General features: G+C 41.2%; 2 protein-coding genes across 3 annotated transcripts in view; one reads left to right on the forward strand and one right to left on the reverse strand.

The window, feature by feature from the left end:
- pes (pescadillo) overlaps positions 1-6,457 on the reverse strand; it is a 42,422-nt gene extending 35,965 nt beyond the window's left edge. For both annotated transcript variants that reach the window (XM_034170224.1, XM_034170225.1), the window contains exons 1-2: positions 6,310-6,457; positions 3,034-3,113 (exon numbers count right to left, since the gene is read on the reverse strand). In XM_034170224.1, the coding sequence (XP_034026115.1) occupies positions 3,034-3,113; positions 6,310-6,333 (104 nt within the window). In that variant the 5' untranslated portion in view covers positions 6,334-6,457. The remainder of the gene's footprint in view (positions 1-3,033; positions 3,114-6,309) is intronic.
- Positions 6,458-9,225: 2,768 nt separating this feature from the next.
- The window catches only part of p2rx2 (purinergic receptor P2X, ligand-gated ion channel, 2), a 31,339-nt gene continuing 19,752 nt past the window's right edge, over positions 9,226-20,812 (forward strand). Inside the window, exons 1-7 of the mRNA XM_034170226.1 lie at positions 9,226-9,429; positions 10,417-10,552; positions 10,660-10,731; positions 10,802-10,877; positions 10,967-11,063; positions 14,588-14,668; positions 14,791-14,944. Of these exons, the coding sequence (XP_034026117.1) occupies positions 9,263-9,429; positions 10,417-10,552; positions 10,660-10,731; positions 10,802-10,877; positions 10,967-11,063; positions 14,588-14,668; positions 14,791-14,944 (783 nt within the window). The 5' untranslated portion in view covers positions 9,226-9,262. The remainder of the gene's footprint in view (positions 9,430-10,416; positions 10,553-10,659; positions 10,732-10,801; positions 10,878-10,966; positions 11,064-14,587; positions 14,669-14,790; positions 14,945-20,812) is intronic.

Genomic DNA, 20,812 nt, shown 5'->3' on the forward strand with positions numbered 1-20,812 from the left:
TCAAAAGTTAAAATCCATTATAATAGTTAAAACTGTAGTAATACTAATTGCACAATTAGTACACGAAACACACATCCAAGTTAAAATAATAATAGTTAAGAAAAAATATTGAATATTGAAATATTATTCAGTGTTTAGACTTCTTCCCACTCCTTTTTGAACAAACTTTATATTCTGTTGTTTTACTTTTTATTATGTTATAACAATGCATAAATAGAAATAAATAAATATCACAATTTGTAATGCATTTGACTCTAATGCTAACTTTAACATTGAAAATGCCATAGACATGCTAACGCGTTAGCATCTCTCCCATTTTAAAGTTATAAAATACATCTATCAACTGTTTCAGAAGACCATAGCAGGTCAGTTTAACATAAAAAGGTAAGTATTACTCACAGACGTAAGCTCTTTAAGGTTTAGCATGGAAAAAATGAGAATTATGAGCGCACTCACGGCTCAAAATCTCAGAGGACCCCTTACAGAAATAGCTGCCCAAGCTGCCTGATGTAAAAACACTAAATTCAGTGATAAACGCTGCTGATCCCTGATCTAAAAAAATGACCCAGGCAACTGGCAAGAAAAGCAGAAATCTGCCAAAAAGTGGAGATTTTTCATCCCTGGGTAACCAGAGCAAACATTCCTTATGAAGTTGACACACTCTGCAAGTTTTCTGTAAGAGCAGAGAGTGACGATGTTATGTTGCATTCATGTTGGCTGCAAGCAATAGACTGTAAACCGGATGTTCCACCGTTGTAAATGAGAGGTTAATGGAAAAATCCAGACACCTCTGCCCATGTGTGCAGTAGTCTGGCACTGCATCAGCACATGTTAAAAATGCTCAACTTTTGTTGCTTACCACAGGGAACAGGATAAACTGAAGTAGGAACAAGTAGGAAAGATGGACGGACAGCAAGCGGTGGATTATTTAAGTGTAGAGTCACCCAGTTTTAATCAGGTAAACATGAATAATTTGTGTGATGTTACAGAAAGGAATTAAGCTATAACCTCAGAAAAAGTGAACTTTAACATGCCTTTGTAATATTCAATTAAGCAAATTGCTGAGTGTCATTTGCATTGAAAAATGATGTTGCCTCACATGGTTACCTAGAGCAGGCCACTACAAACAACTGAACTTCTGCTATAATGACAACTATGATGATTTTTCTACCGATGACATGTGAACGCAGCATTAATCCCGTCACTGTTGGAAGAAGCCATTAAGAATGTGTTGATGCTGCAATACTCAAATGTTCAGGACTTAAATATAACAAATTATTTATTTTTTAGTATGTGCAATACTCTGATTGCAAATAATAATAATGCTAAAATTACAAATATTTTTAAGGCGCTGGCAAGGGCAGCACAGGGGCTGAGTCGTTTGTACTGTTACCTCACAGAAAGAAGGTCCCAGGTTCAATTGGTAACTTTACATTATTCGTAGGTATGAAAGCATTTGTCTGTTTATCAGCTCTGTAATACACTGGTGACCTGTCTAGGGTGTACCCCGCCTCTTCCCTAATGACTGCTGTGTTGAGCTCCAGCCCTACCCGCCGTGACCCTCAACTGGACCCTGTGGGAATAAAATGAATGAATGGTTATGACTGACACACAATATTAAAGGAACCTGCTCAAGTAAGGTGACAAAAAAAATAGTGTGACCGTCCTTGATATCAGGATATGTCATGTACCCACGTTTCTATAGCTGTGTCCCAATTCAAGGTCTACACTCTTCTAAAGGGTTTAATTCGATGAAACTCTTCAGGCTTCATCCCTTCAGATACAGTGGAGGCCAGAACAAACCCTTCTGAAATGATACATCTCACCCACAGTCTGTTTTGCTTTTGCTTCATTATTTTCCCAGACCCCAACCTTGACAACTGCACACGCCAAGCTAGTGTAGTGGGTGTAACCCGTGGTATATATTATTTTTAAGGTTTGTTTATGCTATACTTACAAATATCATTTAAAATTGCACAGAAGGACCCTAAAAAGTAACTTAAAAAAAATTACGAACCATCTTGTGTGTGTGGGGCGGCACACAATGACTCTTAGGATAGTTCGAGTTGCAAAGGATCCACCTGATGTATCCTTTGCTTGCAGAGGAAAGAAGGCTGCACACATTAGTTTCTTCACAAGCAGCCTTTGAAATGGGACAGCCTAGTCACACCACTAACCAGCAGATGATTACAGCCTTACAAGTGTGCGGCTGCTGAATTCGCAGCTTATATTATGTGTACACACAACCAGAAAACCCACAGGGCATTTCTGATGTCGTTCTTCTGACTGTTGACCTACAACTGGGTACAGGTTTGAGCTACAGGTTTGAGCTACGCAATACTGACGAAAAAATGAACAAACTGATTTTCATTCATTTTCTTTACCTGCTTTTTTCTAAATTAAGGGTCATGGCAGGGTTAGGGCCTATCCCAGAGGTCATTGGGCACAGTGTGGACAGGCTGCCAGTCCATTGCAGGCCCAACACATACAGACAGACAAAACATTCACAATCTCACCTTTTGATCAATTTAAAGTTCCCAAACCACTTAACCTGCATGTCTTTGGGAGAAAGCCAGAGCACCAATGGGGACCCATGCAAATATGAGGAGAACACGCAAACTCCACACAGAAAGAACCAGGTGGGGAAGCGAACACAGGACCTTCTCGCTGTGAGGTAACAGTACTAAGTCACCATGCTGCCCAAGAAAAATATTAATAAGTGCAAAAAACTAAATAACTGGTTAATGAGAAAACATGCACTGTGATAAATCAGACAGACTGTGAAACATCACGCTTCCAACTATAAATCCTACAAAATTTAGATTGTGCAGCTCTCTGCTCTTAGCATTCCAATTAGCTGTGATTTAAGTAATTCTACTGCAGTTCTGTCACAGTATAATTGAGAAACAGGTACTCAAACAATATTCCCACACCAGTCATGCTTTAAGTTTACATGTGAAGATAAGGCAACCCCCACCACCAAAAAAACAAAAAACAAAACATTGAACCAAAGAAAAAAGATCAAGAATATACCTGAAATCTGGGAGACTCAGCTGTAACTTCTTGCGAGCTTTGTTTCTGGTGATGTAGTTTGTAGCAGACCCCCTCTCAAACTGAAAAAATATCACAAGCACAAATACTCAATAACCCATAACACTTAATTTGCATAATATTTCTGTACATTACCATCTTGTACAGTTGTGCTCATCAGTTTACATACCCTGACAGATTTCTTGATTTATTGTCCATTTCTCATAGAATATGAATAACACAATTTTTTTTCACTCATGGTTAGTGGTTGAGTGAAACCACTTATTGTCAAACAACTGTGTTTACCCTTTTTAAAATCATAATGACAACAGAAACTAACCAAATGACCCTGATCAAAGGTTTACATACCTTGGTGATTATGGCCTGATAACATGCACACAACACAAGTTGACACAAATGTTTTTGAATGGCTAGTAAAGGTAACCATCCTCACATGTGATCTGTTTGCTTGTAATTGGTGTGTGTGTAAAAAGTTCAGTGAGTTTCTGGGCTCCTTACAGACACTTGCATCTTTCATCCAGTGCTATACTAACGTTTCTGGTTGACCAATCAGAAATACTACGCACAAATTTTGTATTATTAATAAGTCTACATAAAGATAGTCACTGCAGACTGCCCACTTGCTATAAACATATACAGTGCATCTGGAAGGCATTCACAGTGCTTCACTTTTTCTACATTTTGCTGCGTTAGTGTTACTCCAAATTGGAGTAAATTAACTTTTCCCCTTTAAAATTCTACTCAGAAACATAATGACCAGATGAAAAAAGTTGTTTTCTTTTGCAAATTTACTAAAAATAAAATACTAAGAAATCATATGTACATAAGCATTCACAACCTTTGCTCAATACTTTGTTGATGCACCTTTGGCAGCAATTACAGGCTCAAGCCTTCTTGAATATGATACCACAAGCTTGGTGCACCTATCTTTGGGCAGTTTTGCCCATTCCTCTTTGCAGCACCTCTCAAGCTCCATCAGGTTGGATGGGGCGAGTCGGTTCACAGCCATTTTCAGATCTCTCCAGAAATGTTCAATCACATTCAGGTCTGAGCTCTGGCTGGTCCACTCAAGGACATTCAGAGTTGTCCTGAAGCCACTCCTTTGATAGCATGACTGAGTGCATAGAGTTATTTCCCTGAATCCTGACTAGTCTCCCAGTTCCTGCCACTGAAAAACATCCCCACTGCATGATGCTGCCACCACCATGCTTCACCGTAGGGATGGTGCCTGGTTTCCTCCAAACACAATGCCTGACATTCATGCCAAAGAGTTCAATCTTTGTCTCAGACCAGAGAATTTTGTTTCTCATGGTCTGAGAAATGTTTAGGTGCCTTTTGGCAAACTCCAGGCGGACTGCCATGGGACTTTTACTAAAGGAGTGGCTTCCGTCTGGCCACTCTACCATACAGGCCTGATTATTGGATTGCTGCAGAGATGGTTGTTCTTCTGGAAGGTTCGTCTCTTTCCACAGAGGAATACTGGGGCTCTGACAGAGTGACCATCAGGTTCATGGTCACCCCCCTGACTAAGACCCTTCTCCCCCAATCGTTCAGTTTATATGGGCAGGCAACTCCAAGAACAGTCCTGGACTGGTGGATCTGAACGTCTTCCATTTACAGATGATTGAGCCCACTGTGCTCATTAGGACCTACAAAGCAGCAGAAATGTTTCTGTACCCTTCTCCAGATTTGTGACTCGAGACAATTCTTTGACATCAATTCAATTAATTTTATATGTATAACACCAAATCACAATGTTGCCTCACGGCACTTCACACGAGTAAGGTTTATCCTTACCAACCCCCCTGCGCAAGCACACAGGCGACAGTGGTAAGGAAATACTCCCTCTGATGATAATGAGGAAGAAACCTCGAGCAGACCAGACTCAGAGGGGTGACCCACAACTTAGGCCAGTCTAACAATTACAAGTTTTTTTGTTTGTTTTTTTTACAAATTTTACAATAATTTCTTAACAAACAGAGGAAATGAAAACAGAACATCAACAAAAACAGTCCTTAATTAAAATTAAAGAGCAGTCCATTTTGGGTCTTTAATCTTAGTGCGTCCAATTCCACAACACATGGGGTTTCTAACACATGTAGGACCTCCAGTCATTGGAGCAACAGGCAGGACATCCTGAGGTCAGTTCGGCACCCTGGGGTGTCAGGCCAGCAGCTATCTAAGGTCTTGGCAGTGCCACCAGTGGGCCTGTTCCCGTGGCAGGGTCCATTCCAAATGCAGACTGCAGTGTGCTGCATCAGCTTCAGGCATTTGCAAGTATGAAGACTTCATGTTTGGTTTGTGCTCTGTCATGCGCTATCAACTATGGGACCTTATATGTAGACAGGTGTGTTCCTTTTCAATGTATGTACAATCAATTGAATTAACCCCAGGTGTACTCTAATTAAGTTGTAGAAACAATTCAAGGATGATCAGTGGAAACAGGATGCATCCGAGCTCAATTTTGAGCTTCATGGCAAAGGCTGTGAATACTTAGGTGCATGTTTGTATTGCGTGTAGAACGCTGAGAGAAAATTAATTTCATCCATTTTGGAATAAGGCTGTAACATAAAATGTGGAAAAAGTGAAGCGCTGTGAATACATACTACAGATGCACTGTAGATAAACACTTGATAACCTTCTTACAATACAATCTACGCTAATAACCAGCTTATAACACTAAATGCCTTGGCAGACTCTGGTTTCGAAATTGGAAACTACAGTTATTAAACAACAAACGAGAGAGAATGCTGACTCCACCATCATGGGACCACAACTTAACCTGGGGTCATTTGAAAGTTTTGGTTTGTATAACTGGAATAAAGAAACTGTATTCCAGCCCCCTTCTCTCTCCTCCACGCTTACATCCGAACAAGCTGTTCTTCATACCGCAGTGCATCATCTGACACTTTACTGTTTGCATTCTCCGCGGACCTGCCGTCTTTTTGACCCACTGACTGCATATTGTGCCCCTAAACGTGTTCAACAAGCTTTGTCAAATGCTCAACCTACGAGTTGAATTCGTCGTGCTCCTTATGGATCTTGTAGATTTAATATTAGCTCTGTGAATAGAATCGACCGACGCTGAAACACACCGTACAGGTAAACTAGACGTCTGCTTACTGAAAATCTCAACTTTAACTTCGTTATTAGCAGCAAACACGTTCCACTGGTCCATAAAAACAAACTTAGCTTTCTAAGAAAACCGAACGGCTAACTTCGCTGGTAGATCTAGCAGCGCTAGTTGACCATTCCTACCTTTTTCTTTTGAAGCCCTCCCATTTACACACAAGCGAAAAGCCCCGTACTAATGTAGAAAAGTGCAAATGTACAGAAAAAAAATATATAATTAGAACATGAAGAAAATACTCGTCTGATTCACGTTACACGTGTCGTCACCGGAAGGGACGAGCTAAACCTGCGGAGCTAGCAGAAAGAAGGACCCACACGCAGTCTGTCTCTGCTTTGTGCCTGATCAAAAAAATCTATATACATAAAGGGCTACGCCTGTCTGTCTGTCCGGGATAAACTCCCAAACTATAATATGTAGCCATAAAACTATATATATATATTCTGAATCCTCATGACATGAGGAACAAACTGATACCATTTTTTTTAAAGTTGAACTGAAAATTACCCCAAAAATAGCCATTTATGTAAGACCATACGATGTTGTACCATGTGCGACAAACTCCCAAACTATAATATGTAGCCCTAAAAAACTATATATATTCTGAATCCTCATGACATGGGGAACAAACTGGTACAATCTTTTTAAAAGTTTAACTGAAAATTACCCCCAAAATAGCCATTTATAAGACCATACAGTGTTGTACCATGTGCTTTTCATGCTGCCACTTCTGTCTTTCTGTCTGTCCAGGATAAACTCCCAAACTATAATATGTAGCCCTAAAAACTATATATATTCTGAATCTTCATGACATGGGGAACAAGCTGGTACCATTTTTAAAAAAGTTGAACTGAAATTACCCCCAAAGTAGCCGGCTGTGGGTATGACCAGGCAGATTCAAATTTCCAGCCCTGTATATGTGTTGGCCATCTCTGTTTATTTAAACCCTTTCTACAGCACACTCAGCAAAACAACAACATGCTTAGGCTGAGGCTGTGGATATGACTAGGCAGATTCAAATTTCCAGCCCTGTATATGTGTTGGCCATCTCTGCTTATTTAATAATTTCCTTCAGCTACTTTATGTTCTCAACTGTTAAGCACCTGACTGTCCTGTACGACCCAGTTTGCCTTCCTGTCTGAATACATTCAATTTTTGTTTGTAAAATTGCAATGTAAAAACAGTGAAATACACCACTACCTCAATTTTGATTCATTGGTATTTACATTTACTGTTACCTCCTTTTGTGTGTAATTTTGTTATGAATTTGATTGCAAAACGAAGTCTGCATGAAGGACTTCAAATGTGTTTGTATTTTAACCAAGTATTTCCACGTAGTTTCGGGAGTCCACCTCTTATAGTTCTGCTGGACAAACTTTAGCCCATTAACTATTATATTTATAAGACATCAGCATTACAAAAACAAATGTTGGGCAATTGTTTTGATTAAAATGATTGGCATTTGGCTTATGTCTAAAACAGGTTAACCCGGGCAGGGCCGGGTACCCCAGCTAGTCTTAAAAAAAAAAAAAAAAAAACTTAGAACAACGGGTAAACAACACTCTTACAACATCCACAAGTTTTTAACAGTAACATTTTATTTTATTTATGGACTCGACCATCAGAAGTGTATCTGTATGCTGCAAAAGTGATGACCCCTTATCTTGACAGTGACATTCACGTTTCTTGATCCCCATGTGGATTAGCGAAGATGCAAAATAAATTCAAATTTATGCACCTAATTCTTGTTTTTTTAAAGTCAGTAATGATATATGCTGTACAATCATCCCACCTTTGCAAAAGAACAGTTCAAATATATCATTAAAAGCCCCGAATTACCATGACATTCATCCTCATGATGAGTGTATGTATTCAGTGTTATGTAAATTTCCCCGTTGTGAGACTATTAAAGGATTATCTTATCTTCTCTGAAGTTGAAGTGAAATGTAGCTTGATTGCAATTCTTCACTTGTTAGTCACTTTGGACAAAAGTGTCAGCTATATGAATGTAATTTAAAATATAATATACTATACTCTACAGTTACTACTATGTGAGTTACGGTAACTAACAAACCGTTCTTCACCTCCAAGATGGTCAACACATGATCGAATCATATCAGCTATTAAATTACAGTGGATTTTTACCTCCGCCAACGAAGTTGGAGGAGGTCATGTTATCGCCCCTGTTTGGTTGTTTGCCAGCCTATGGCACACCTGTGTAATAATTATGCTGTCTAATCAGCATTTTGATATACCACACCTGTGAGGTGGGATTGATTATCTCGCAAAGGAGAAGTGCTCACTAACACAGATTTATACAGATTTGTGAACAATATTTGAGAGAATAAGGTCTTTTATGTATACAGAAAATGTTTTAGATCTTTGAGTTCAGTTCATGGAAAATGGTAGCAAAAACCCGTATAAAGTAAACCTTAGAGTATAGTATATTACTCTCAATCACTCTCGTGTGACAATGAGGTGCAAACTGGCACACTTAATAAATAGACTAAGTGTGATCCGCATCTGATCCGTATTGCAGAGTTAGCAGGATATTTGATTCTTTTAAACATTGGAAAGCCCTTTTGATCTATATTTTGTGTTATATTTTAGCTTATGAAAAGCTACTTATAACAGGACTTTGACCGTGAAAATTTTTTCCAAGGAAAAATTTGTGCAATTGGAAACAAATGTTGGCAGAGGGTTACGCTCTACGAGCGTGGTGCTCTAGTTGTAAAAATTGTATGTAGCCCTTTTTTATCATTGTAAACTGCTGCTGTTGCAGTTGTTTATATACAAACAGGTTACAAGAGAATTTATTCTCTCTGATCGTTTTGTTTATTAGTAATTTACTTATTGGTTAATGTTTCCATGAAGCACTTGCATGGATGAAGGACAGAAGGAGTGGGTTTAAGATGTGTTTAAACTTTAAACACATCTTAATCCCACCCCTTCTCCTCTCCCTCACTCATGCACGCGAGATGCAAACTGGAGCTGGACCAGAGGAGGGTCAGACATCCTGAGACAGGGAGATAGAAAGACAATCATTAAAGAGCAACAGACTCGTATCATATCTCAGGATATATGTCTGCGACATTTAATAAGTTCATTATGGGTCTACAGGACCTTATAAAGGAATATTTTATTGGTTTCTGGGACTATGAGACCCCAAAGGTGATGGTGGTGAAAAACAGAACTCTTGGAGTTATTTACAGGAGTGTTCAGTTTCTTGTCATCACCTATTTCATCTGGTGAGTTGCTGTTTACATGCGTATTCTGTATGATAAAAGTACAGTTAAATGATGAGGAAGCTGTGACTTTGAAATGTATTGGTAGCCTGCATTTGTCAATTACAGCATTGTTAATTTTATGCAGAAATCATATATAAAGTGTTTGTTTTTCATATAATGTCTAGTAACTAACATTTAGACATCTTGTTTGTCTAGTGATGAGCATGCTTAGATAGATAGATAGATAGATAGATAGATAGATAGATAGATAGATAGATAGATAGATAGATAGATAGATAGATAGATAGATAGATAGATAGAATCATAAAGCTATTATTTGAAATAAAGTTATTGCAATTGATTGTGTTTAATATTATTACTAATATTTCTTCCTGATTTAAATACACTTTTCACTTATCATGTCATTCTATTCTGATTTCAGCTGTTTAGCAAAATTGAAGCAAATAATTTAGCATCATTGTTCAAAAAGATGATTGATATCCAGCTGTCAAGATAGATATATTCTTTGATTATTATTATTATTGTTGTTGTTGTTGTTAGATAATCAATTTAATTATTAAAGAATTTAAAATAATTCACCAATTAAAGCATAATTTATCATATGTCCTGATATTATGGAATATAAAATGGTGATTCATTGTCTCATCATAAGACAAAAGCACTGGCTTTAAAAGAATTCATTTCCAAAGCCCTGATAATTGCAGTCTTGTGGGGAGGAAGTGCTTTCCATTTGCAATCGACCCTTGTGAACAAATAACTAATTCAGTGCCACTGGCCATTAGTAGACATTTGAGGGAAATTCTCATTGAATCAGACTTTTGAAGAGCTTTTAAATGGTCTAATAAGATGCTTGTCTCTTTTGGACTGAAATGAGTCATAGCTTTTTTTTAGTTTCAGCAAAGAGGTTGAAGAAATCCAGGGCAGTCTGACACCTGATGTAAATTACATCATGACAATGTGGCGTGACTCTGCCTTTTCATGCTGTAGGTATGTGTTCATAAGTCAGAAAGCATACCAAGAGAGCGAAACCCGTCCAGAGAGCTCAGTGTACACTCGGATGAAGGGCACAGCAGTTCAGGACAATCACGTTTTGGACACTGTGGAGTACGCTCGACCTCCAGAGGTGAGTCCAGAACAAAGCATCAGGGGACTCTAAGGTCCCACAGTCTGTCAACATCATTATCTTTACTACTGTCAATAATATCCATATTTTTAACTTTTCCTTTGTAGGGTGGTGATGTGATTAGTGCTATACTGAGACGAGAAGTCACGTATGACCAGAAGCAAGGAATCTGCCCTGAGGTGAGTTCTCTGCCATTTATGCAGATAACAATTTGTACACCCTCTGTTGACAATTTATCACTTCCTGCAGTCTTTCAGTGTTACGACTGCCAACTGCACGAAAGATGCTGACTGTGTCTCAGGAGACGTTACCTTTGATGGCCATGGTACAGAATTTAATATTTTACCAAATCATTCTTCAAGCTTCGTAGTAATGTAACTCAAACATTTTTTTTGTTTAATAATTTTATAACAGGAAAAAGGACAGGCAGATGTGTTCCATACTACAACAACACCTTCAAAACCTGTGAGATTCAAACCTGGTGTCCGACTGAGGCATATGCAGCCGTGCAGTAAGGAAGAGTCTAAGCTCTATACATCCCATTGTGGTCAATATCAAGAGACAAACTCACTTTGTGTATATATAGAGTGATGCAAATAAGTATTTGATCCACTGTCAAATTTGCAAGTTTGCCACCTACAAAAAATGGAGAGGTCTGTCATTTCTATCGCAGGTACATTTCATCTGCGAGAGACAGAATCTGAAAAAAAAAATTCAGTAAATAACATTGTACGATTTTTAAATAATTAATTTTCATTTTACTGAATGAAATAAGTATTTGATACAATAGAAAAATAGACCTTAATATTTGGTACAGAAACCTTTGCAATTACAGAGGTCAGACGTTTCCTGTAGTTCTTGACCAAGTTTTCACACTGTAGCAGGGATTTTGGTCCACTCCTCCATACAGATCTTCTCCAGATCTTTCAGGTTTGGAGTTTCAGCTCCCTCCAAAGGCTTTCTATTGGGTTCAGGTCTGGAGACTATCTCGGCCACTCCAGGACCTTGAAATGCTTCTTACGGAGCCCCTCCTTAGTTGTCCTGGCTGTGCGTTTGGGGTCATTGTCATGCTGGAAGACCCAGCCATGACCCATCTTCAATGCTCTTACTGAGGGAAGGAGGTTGTTTACCAAAATCTCACGATACATGACCCCATCCATCCTCCCTTCAGTACAGTGCAGTCATTCTGTCCCCTTTTCCCAAAAATGATGTTTCCACCGCCACGCTTTACGGTTGGGATGGTGTTCTTGGGGTTGTTCTCATCCTCTGGAGTTGATACCAAAAAGCTCTATTTTGATCTTATCTGACTACATGACCTTCTCTCATGCCTCCTCTGGATCATACAGATAGTCACTGGCAAACTTCAAATGAATCTGGACATGTTCTGACGTGAGCAGGGGGACCTTGCTGCCCTGCAGGATTTTAAACCATGACAGCATAGTGTGTTACTAATGTAATCTTTGCAACTGTGATCCCAACTCTCTTCAGGTCATTGACCAGGTCCTCCCATGTAGTTCTTGACTTTCTCAGAATCATCCTTACCTCCAGAAGGCGAGATCTTGCATGGAGGCCCAGTTTGAGGAAGATTGACAGTCATCTTGTGTTTCTTCCATTTTCTAATAATTACACCAACAGTTGTTGCCTGCTCACCAAGCTGCTTGCCTGTTGTCCTGTAGTCCATCGCAGCCTTTTGCAGGTCTACAGTTTTGTCTCTGGTGTCCTGAGACAGCTTTTCGGGTGGCACGGTGGTTTAGTGGTTAGCACTGGTGCCTCACAGCAAGAAGGTTGTGGAATCGCTTCCCGCCCTTTCTGTGTGGAGTTTGCATGTTCTCCCCGTGTTTGTGTGGGTTTCCTCCGGACACTCCAGGGGAAAAAATTAATTTGCTCCATTTTGTAATACAGTTGTAACATAACAAAATATATATACACACATACATACATACATACATGTGTATGTTTAGCAGTTAGCAGTGTTGCCTCACATCAAGAAGGCATTGGGATCGCTTCCCGCCTAGACCTTTCTGTGTGGAGTTTGCATGTTCTCCCAGTGTTTGCGTGGATTCCCTCCGGGTGCTCCAGCTTCCTCCCATTTTCAAAGACCTGCAGGCTAGGTGGATTGGGAACTTTAAATTGACCGTAAGTGTGCGTGAGTGAATGTGTCTGTCTACATGTGACCTTGCAACAGACTGATGTCCTGTCCAGGGTGTAGCCTGCCTCTTGCCCTGTGACTGCTGAGATAGGCTCCAGCGCCCCTTGGCCCTTGATTGGAGTAAGCAGGCACAGATAATGTATGTGTGTGCATGTGTGTGTGTGCATGTGTGTTGAATGGGTTCAGACAAAACTTATCATCTATGTAAATATATGAATTCAGTGTTTCTATTTACGAGGTCTGTCAATCAAGTATAGGTCCTTTTTATTTTTTCAAAAACTATATGGATTTCATTCATATGTTTTTACGTCAGACATGCTTGAACCCTCGTGCGCATGCGTGAGTTTTTCCACGCCTGTCGGTGACGTCATTTGCCTGTGAGCACTCCTTGTGGGAGGAGTCGTCCAGCCCCTCGTCGGAATTCCTTTGTCTGAGAAGTTGCTGAGAGACTGGCGCTTTGTTTGATCAAAATTTTTTCTAAACCTGTGAGGCACATCGAAGTGGACACGGTTCGAAAAATTAAGCTGGTTTTCGGTGAAAATTTTAACGGCTGACACGGAGGTGTTTTTCCTATGCCGCCGCACCGCGCCGGCTGCGTCCTGACGCGCGGACCCGTCCGCACGTCTTTCATTAAAAAAATCTCCTTTAACAGTGGAATATCCGGATAAAATGCTGAAACCAACTTCTTCTGAAACTTCTCTGTTCTCTCACGACGTCCTGGATCAATAGAGCCTGAAATGTGGAGGTTTTCAGCTTGAAACAGGCTGACGACGGCGCCTGGGAGCGCTGCGCGACGTCCCGCTCCGTGGGAAGTCCTTAAAGCGACAGTATCACCTCAAAATCTCTCATCAGCCATTAAAATTTTCACCGAAAACCAACTTAATTTTTCGAACCGTGTCCACTTCGATGTGCCTCACAGGTTTAGAAAAAATTTTGATCAAACAAAGCGCCAGTCTCTCAGCAACTTCTCAGACAAAGGAATTCCGACGAGGGGCTGGACGACTCCTCCCACAAGGAGTGCTCACAGGCGAATGACGTCACCGACAGGCGTGGAAAAACTCACGCATGCGCACGAGGGTTCCAGCATGTCTGACGTAAAAACATATGAATGAAATCCATATAGTTTTTGAAAAAATAAAAAGGACCTATACTTTATTGACAGCCCTCGTATACACCATCAAATCCAGGGTCGGGCAGCACGGTGACTTAGTGGTTAGCACTGTTGCCTTACAGCAAGAAGGTCGTGGGTTCAATTCCCGTGGCCTTTCTGTATGGAGTTTGCATGTTCTCCCCGTGTTTGCGTGGGTTTCCTCCGGGTGCTCCGGTTTCCTCCCACATCCAAAGACATGCGGGTTAGGTGAATTGGAATCTTTAAAAAAAATTGTCCGTAGGTGTGTGTGTGGATGTGTCTGTGTTTGTTTGTCTATTTGTGGCCCTGCGACAGACGAGCGTCCTGTCCTGGGTGTACCCCGCCTCGCGCTCTATGACTGCTGGGATAGGCTCCAGCCCCCTACGACCCTTAACTGGACTAAGCGGTAGAAGATGAAAGAAATCCAGGGTCTTGTCATCTACAAACCTGGACTCTCAAAGGTGAAGCAAATATCTACAAAATCTCCTACCCAGGCATCGCCCAGGTACACTACTCGTCGACAACATTTTTGCCGGGTTTCGTTAAAAAAGGTGTGGGGCAGTGATGATTGGTTTTTGAGTAATCTTAACATCAAAGGCAACACTTAAAAAGAAACAGTTAGATAGCATAGCTGGAATAAAAGGCAAGTATCAGTGTGACATGTTTACAATGAAGTCAGCCTGAGGAGTGCCTGATGGTGGTGGTGTATTATACATGAGGATACTCTGAGGAATAATTATGTGGTTGTCTTTGACAGAGAACCAGCATTAATGGAGGCCATCAATTTTACCGTGTTTATCAGGAACTCTATCCACTTCCCCAAATTTAAAGTGCTGAGGTAAACTGCTTTTGGCAGCATTTACACAAACACACACACACATACACACACACTACAGCTAATGTTTTTGGGTCTCACTGCTGTACATGTTCTCAAAGATCTCCCTTTCTTCTCTTTGGCAGAGGAAATATCAAGGACACGCCAAACAAGCGCGACACGCAGCGATACCTCAATAAGTGTCATTATGATGAGGAGACACAACCTTACTGTCCAAACTTTCGCCTGGGTTACATCGCACATAAAGCAAGGGAGAATTTCAGTGAGCTCTGCAAGACCGTGAGTATGAGATCTGAAGAAGTGTTGAATGTCATCATGATTTGACCCAAGAAGATTTCAAGAATGGTTAGCCTGAATTAAAACGGGATTTGGAAGAGATATTTCAATTAAATTTTAGTTCTCTGTTACAAAACATAAAAATAAATTCAGAAGAGATCAAACTTACCTTATGGTAAGTTTTGGAATCTTTTTGTTGGGAAAGTGTAGGGACACGGACCCACAACAGGGGGCGTAAATGAACCGGACAATGGATGAGCCAAAGAATAACAATTTACTGTTGTAAATGTGCACAACGGAATACAGACAGAAACAGAATTTAGATTACAGTCAATTACATGAAGGTGGCATGTGGGCAGGCTCGAGGATAGGAGAGCACCGTCCAGAGAAGAGCCGGGCCCCACACGATTTCCACTGCCACCGGATCTGGAAACACACAGGAGACGCCAAGTCCTGATCTCCCCAGGTGGCCACCGTCTCCAGCTGTCAGATCTGGTACCGCTGGCAGGAAACAAAACAGAAAAAGAGGTGAGTGGAAACACTCAGTAACTCCTCGGAATAGTCCAGTTCATGCAGGTGGGAAACAACACCTCCACCTCCGCAATAATGAACACAGTCTGTCCACTAAACCCGACCAGTTACTTGTCTTACAAGTCGTGAAGGGTGAAATCCGTCACCCTGCCATCAACGACTGGTTCAGCCTCCAGCTGACACAAGTAATTAGGTCCTTCTGTAATGGATAAACAAACTGTTAAGTGCAATACGGCACAGTATATAGCTGAGGAATATTACCTTGATTTACAGGCGATATCTCAGCAGTGAGGTGGAGATGCTGCCCGGCTTTTGTGGTGATGGCTGATGAGTGACAGCTGGCCAGGGGTGATGAGTGACAGCTGTCACTCCCGGTTTGGATCTGCAATGCGACAGCGCCCTCTCGTGCCCGAAGCCCGCACTTCGGGCAGGGCGCCCTCTGGTGGTGGTGGGCCAGCAGTACCTCCTCTTCAGCGGCCCACACAACACTTTTCTTCATTTCCTTCTCTAAAGTGTGGGAAAGAACTCTTAAAGCCTGGTCATGTCCCCACCTGTATTGTCCCTGACAAAGGGAAACCTGGCATGAAGAAAGAATGTGCTCTAGATTAGTATGTTGTACACAGCCCTCAATAAGAACTTGAATTGGAAAGGTGTATATTTCCTTATGTTTTTCCATGTCAGCACTCTGTTTCCCATCTTAGGACCCTTGGTTCTCTATCTCCACCACTCGCATCATCGCATGTATCTTGCCTCCTCAACATTTTCCTTATTTTTTGTTGGACCAATGGTCATTTGTCCTTTGGATCTTCCCCAGCCCACCTGGTTGCTGGCTCACATCCCAAGCCTTGTCTACCTGCTCACACTGTTCCAACAATATATCAGAGTCGAGACTCCACTTCCGGTACTGCCACTGCTGCCTTCTATTTCCATTTGTATCCTTACTCTTACTTCATTAACCTTGGTCTCACTGGAATACTTCAAGGTAATGGCAAGGCACGTTTTCCTTCTTTGAATCCTTCCACAACTGAGGAAAGATGCAGCTGGAGCTTGGATGACTTGCTGTAGAGCCCTGTTGAAGAGAAGCACTGCAGTTCTTCTAACCACCTTCTAAGGTACCTTCCTCTCCATGGTCTTAATTGTTGACATGACAATGTCATACAGTATCATCTGCCACATTAGTCTGGGCAGGAGCCCATGTTGGAAGATCAATGCCTTGAACATTGCTGGCATACATGATTTGTCAATGTTTACAAGCCTTTCTGCAGTTTGTTGCACCAGATGTCTGCTGTTCTTGATATCCTTCAGACTGCCATGATACCATTTCCTTTGACACTTTATGAGATTACCTAAGATTGAAGGGATTTCTTCATCCTTCATCCTTCAAGATGAACTGCTGGATAAGACCTTTCTGTATCACCATAGTCCTTCATTTAGCAGGGTTGACTTTCATTCATGCCCATATGGTTGTCTCTTCCAATACCTTGTCCTATTATGTCCTTTAATTAGATTCATGTCCATTACAAAGATGACAACAACCAGTCAATATATCTTTCTCTACTCACTGCCATCATGTTACATCGTCCATAGAGGATTTTCTGTTCAAAATTGAGGAGAGAGATGGTTCTGAATTTGATCTCAAGTAAGTTTTCCTCTTTGGTACAAAACATCCCTCGACCACTTGTCATCAATATATCTGGCCCTTCTACCATGGTGGCTTAGTGGTTAGCACTGATGTCTTACAGAAAGAAGGTTGTGGCATTGCTTCCCACCCTTTCTGTGTGCATGTTCTCGCCATGTCTGTGTAGGTGTCCTCAGGGCGCACTAGTTTCATCCCACAATCAAAAACATGCTTATTTATGTTCTGCTCCTTTGTCTGCTGCTGACCAAGGCAGTGTCTCTACATCTGGAGTTGGTTCTCAGGTGCCAGACTGTGGCTGGCCACTGCTCCCAGCGGTTGGATTGTGTCTAACTGTAATTAGGATGGTTAAATGCAGAGGAGAAATTTTGTTGTCTGTATGTACAATGACAAATAAAGGAAATTATTATTATTACTATTGCATTGCCTGTGGGGATCCTGTGTGCGTGTGTGTGTGCATGCATATATATATATATATATATATATATATATATATATATATATATATATATATATACAGTGAGGAAAATAAGCATTTGAACACAATGCGATTTTTCAAGTTCTCCCACTTAGAAATCATGGAGGGGTCTGAAATTTTCATCTTAGGTGCATGTCCACTGTGAGAGACATAATCTAAAAATCACAATGTATGATTTTTTTTAATAATTTATTTGTATGTTACTGCTGCAAATAAGTATTTAAACACCGGTGAAAATCAATGTTAATATTTGGTACAGTAGCCTTTGTTTGCAATTACAGAGGTCAAACGTTTCCTGTAGTTTTTCAGCAGGTTTGCACACACTGCAGCAGGGATTTTGGTCCACCCCTCCATACAGATCTTCTCCAAATCTTTCAGATTTGGAGTCTCAGCTCCCTCCAAAGATTTTCTATTGAGTTCAGGTCTGGAAACTGGCCAGGCCACTCCAGGACCTTGAAATGCTTCTTACAGAGACCCTTCTTAGTTGCCCTGGCTGTGCATTTGGGGTCATTGTCATGCTGGAAGACCCAGCCATGATCCATCTTCAATGCTCTTACAGAGGGAAGGAGGTTGTTTCCAAAATATCATAATACATGACCCCATCCATCCTCCCTTCAATACAGTGCAGTAATACAGTGCAGTCATCCTGTCCCCTTTGCAGAAGAGCACCCCTAGAGTATGATGTTTCCACCCCCATGCTTCACGGTTGGGATGGTTTTCTTGGGGTTGTTCTCATCCTGTAAACATGGTAAGTGGAGTTGATTCCAAAAAGCTCTATTCTGGTCTCATCTGACCACATGACCTTCTCCCATGCCTCCTCTGGATCATCCAGATGGTCACTGGTGAACTTCAAATGGGCCTGGACATGTGCTGGCTTGAGCAGGGGGGCCTTTCTGCCCTGCAGAATTTTAAACCATGACAGCATCATGTGTTACTAATGTAATCTTTGTGACTGGTCCCAGCTCTCTTCAGGTCATTGACCAGGTCCTCCTGTGTAGTTCTGAGCTTTCTCAGAGTCACCCTTACCCCACAAAGTGAGATCTTGTATGGAATCCCAGACTGAGGGAGATTGACAGTCATCTTGTGTTTCTTCCACTTTCTAATAAATAATCAGCAGTTGTTGTCTTCTACCAAGATGCTTGCCTGTTGTCCTGTAGTCCATCCCAGCCTTGTGCAGGTCTACAGTTTTGTCCCTGGTGTCCTTAGGCAGTTCTTTGGTCTTGGCTATGGTGGACAGGTTGGAGTGTGATTGAATGAGTGTGTGAACAGGTGTCTTTTATTCAGGTAACAAGTTCAAACAGGTGCAATTAATACAGGTAAAGAGTGCAGAATAAGAGGGCTTCTTAAAGAAAAATTAACAGGTCTGTGTGAGCCAGAATTCTTGCTGGTTGGTAGGTGTTCAAATACTTATTTGCAGCAGTAGCATACAAATAAATAATTTAAAAAATCATACATTGTGATTTCTGGAATTTTTTTTAGATTATGTCTCTCACAGTGGACATTCACCTAAGATGAAAATTTCAGACCTCTCCATGATTTCTAAGTGGGAGAACTTGCAAAATTGGTAAGCTTTCAATCTGTGTTTTTTCGATGCCATTTATATATTTATGGGGTACGTTCATGTTTTTCTAATCTTGTTTTTAGTTTCCTGGTTTCTAACAAAAATACGCGTTGCAGACTGATTGTCATGGTAACTGATCCGATATGGGAAAATAGCTGACCAGTAATCAGCCAATCAAAGCACGCGTAGCATTGCAAACATATAATAAAGTGGTATTATCACATAGTACAACAAAAATCTGCCCTATACTCAAACCAGCCCTCATGAGATACAAGAAAAAATAGGGCTGATTTTCCTATCATTTTTCCTGCCCTGGAAACTGTGGCAATAAAATTAGGGTGATACAAATTTTAAAAGAGGGTGATACAAAAAAAGACAGTGAAAATACCAGGCTTTGTATCGCCCTGCTTTTCATCCAATCAGGAGTCCCCATTTCTCAGCCTCACCAATGACACACTCCCATTTTGTGTTACCCTGGTGACAAGTGCAGGATTCTGATACAGGATCAAGATCATTCCAGTCAACCAAGATGTGTGATCAAGGTGAGAGAGTTTTAGCCTCCCTCGCAGGGAGAATTCTGCTACTTGAGTCTCATACTGAAGTTGTGAGACATCAAGAAGTTAATGAAGTGGACACTCATGACTTAATAGAAAGACATAACAACATTCCATAATTTCCAATCTATCTATCTATCTATCTATCTATCTATCTATCTATCTATCTATCTATCTATCTATCTATCTATCTATCTATCTATCTATCTATCTATCTATCTATCTATCTATATAGTTACACATACATATACATGCTGCTAGAACCTCAATTTCCCTGAGGATGTCTTCCCAAGGGATTAATAAAGTTCTATCTAATCCAATCATAAACATATATACTAGCTCATTGCCCGTGGGGATCCATGGGCTCTAGATTGGGTTGTGTTTATAAATCATCACATCATCTGCAAAAAGCAGTGATGGGACCCTGAGCCCACCAAACTGGAAACCCTCCTCCCCTCGACTACACCTCGATATCCTGTCCATGAATATCACAAATAGGATTCGTGACAAGGCGCAGCCCTGGTGGAGGCCAATCTCCACCAGAAATGTGTCCAACTTACTGCCGAGCACCTGAACACAGCTCTCGCTCACGAGTACAGAGATTGGATGGCCCTGAGAAGGGACCCCTCACTCCATACTCCAGCACCTCCCACAGTATCTCCCGGGGTACCCAATCATACGCCTTCTTCAAGTCCACAAAACACATTTAGACTGGGTGGGCATACTCCCAGGCACCCTCCAGGCTCCTTGTGAGAGTGAAGAGCTGGTCGGTTGTTCCATGACCAGGACGGAACCCGCATTGTTCCTCTTCAATCAGAGGTTCGACTATCAGCCGAACCCTCCTTTCCAGCACCCTGGAGTAGACTTTACCAGGGAGACTGAGTAGTGTGATGCCCCTGTAGTTGGCACACACTCTCTGGTCCCCCTTTTTAAATATGGTGACCACCACCCCAGATTGCCATTCCTTAGGCACTGTCCCAGACCTCATTGCAATGTTGAAGAGACGTCTCATCTAAAACAATCCCTCCACACCCAGAGTCTTCAGCATTTCTGGACGGATCTCATCAACCCCAGGAGCCTTGCCACTGCGGACTTGTTTGAGTACCGCAGT

The sequence above is a fragment of the Thalassophryne amazonica genome, chromosome 5, assembly GCF_902500255.1.
Source record: "Thalassophryne amazonica chromosome 5, fThaAma1.1, whole genome shotgun sequence".
Lineage (NCBI taxonomy): Eukaryota > Metazoa > Chordata > Actinopteri > Batrachoidiformes > Batrachoididae > Thalassophryne > Thalassophryne amazonica.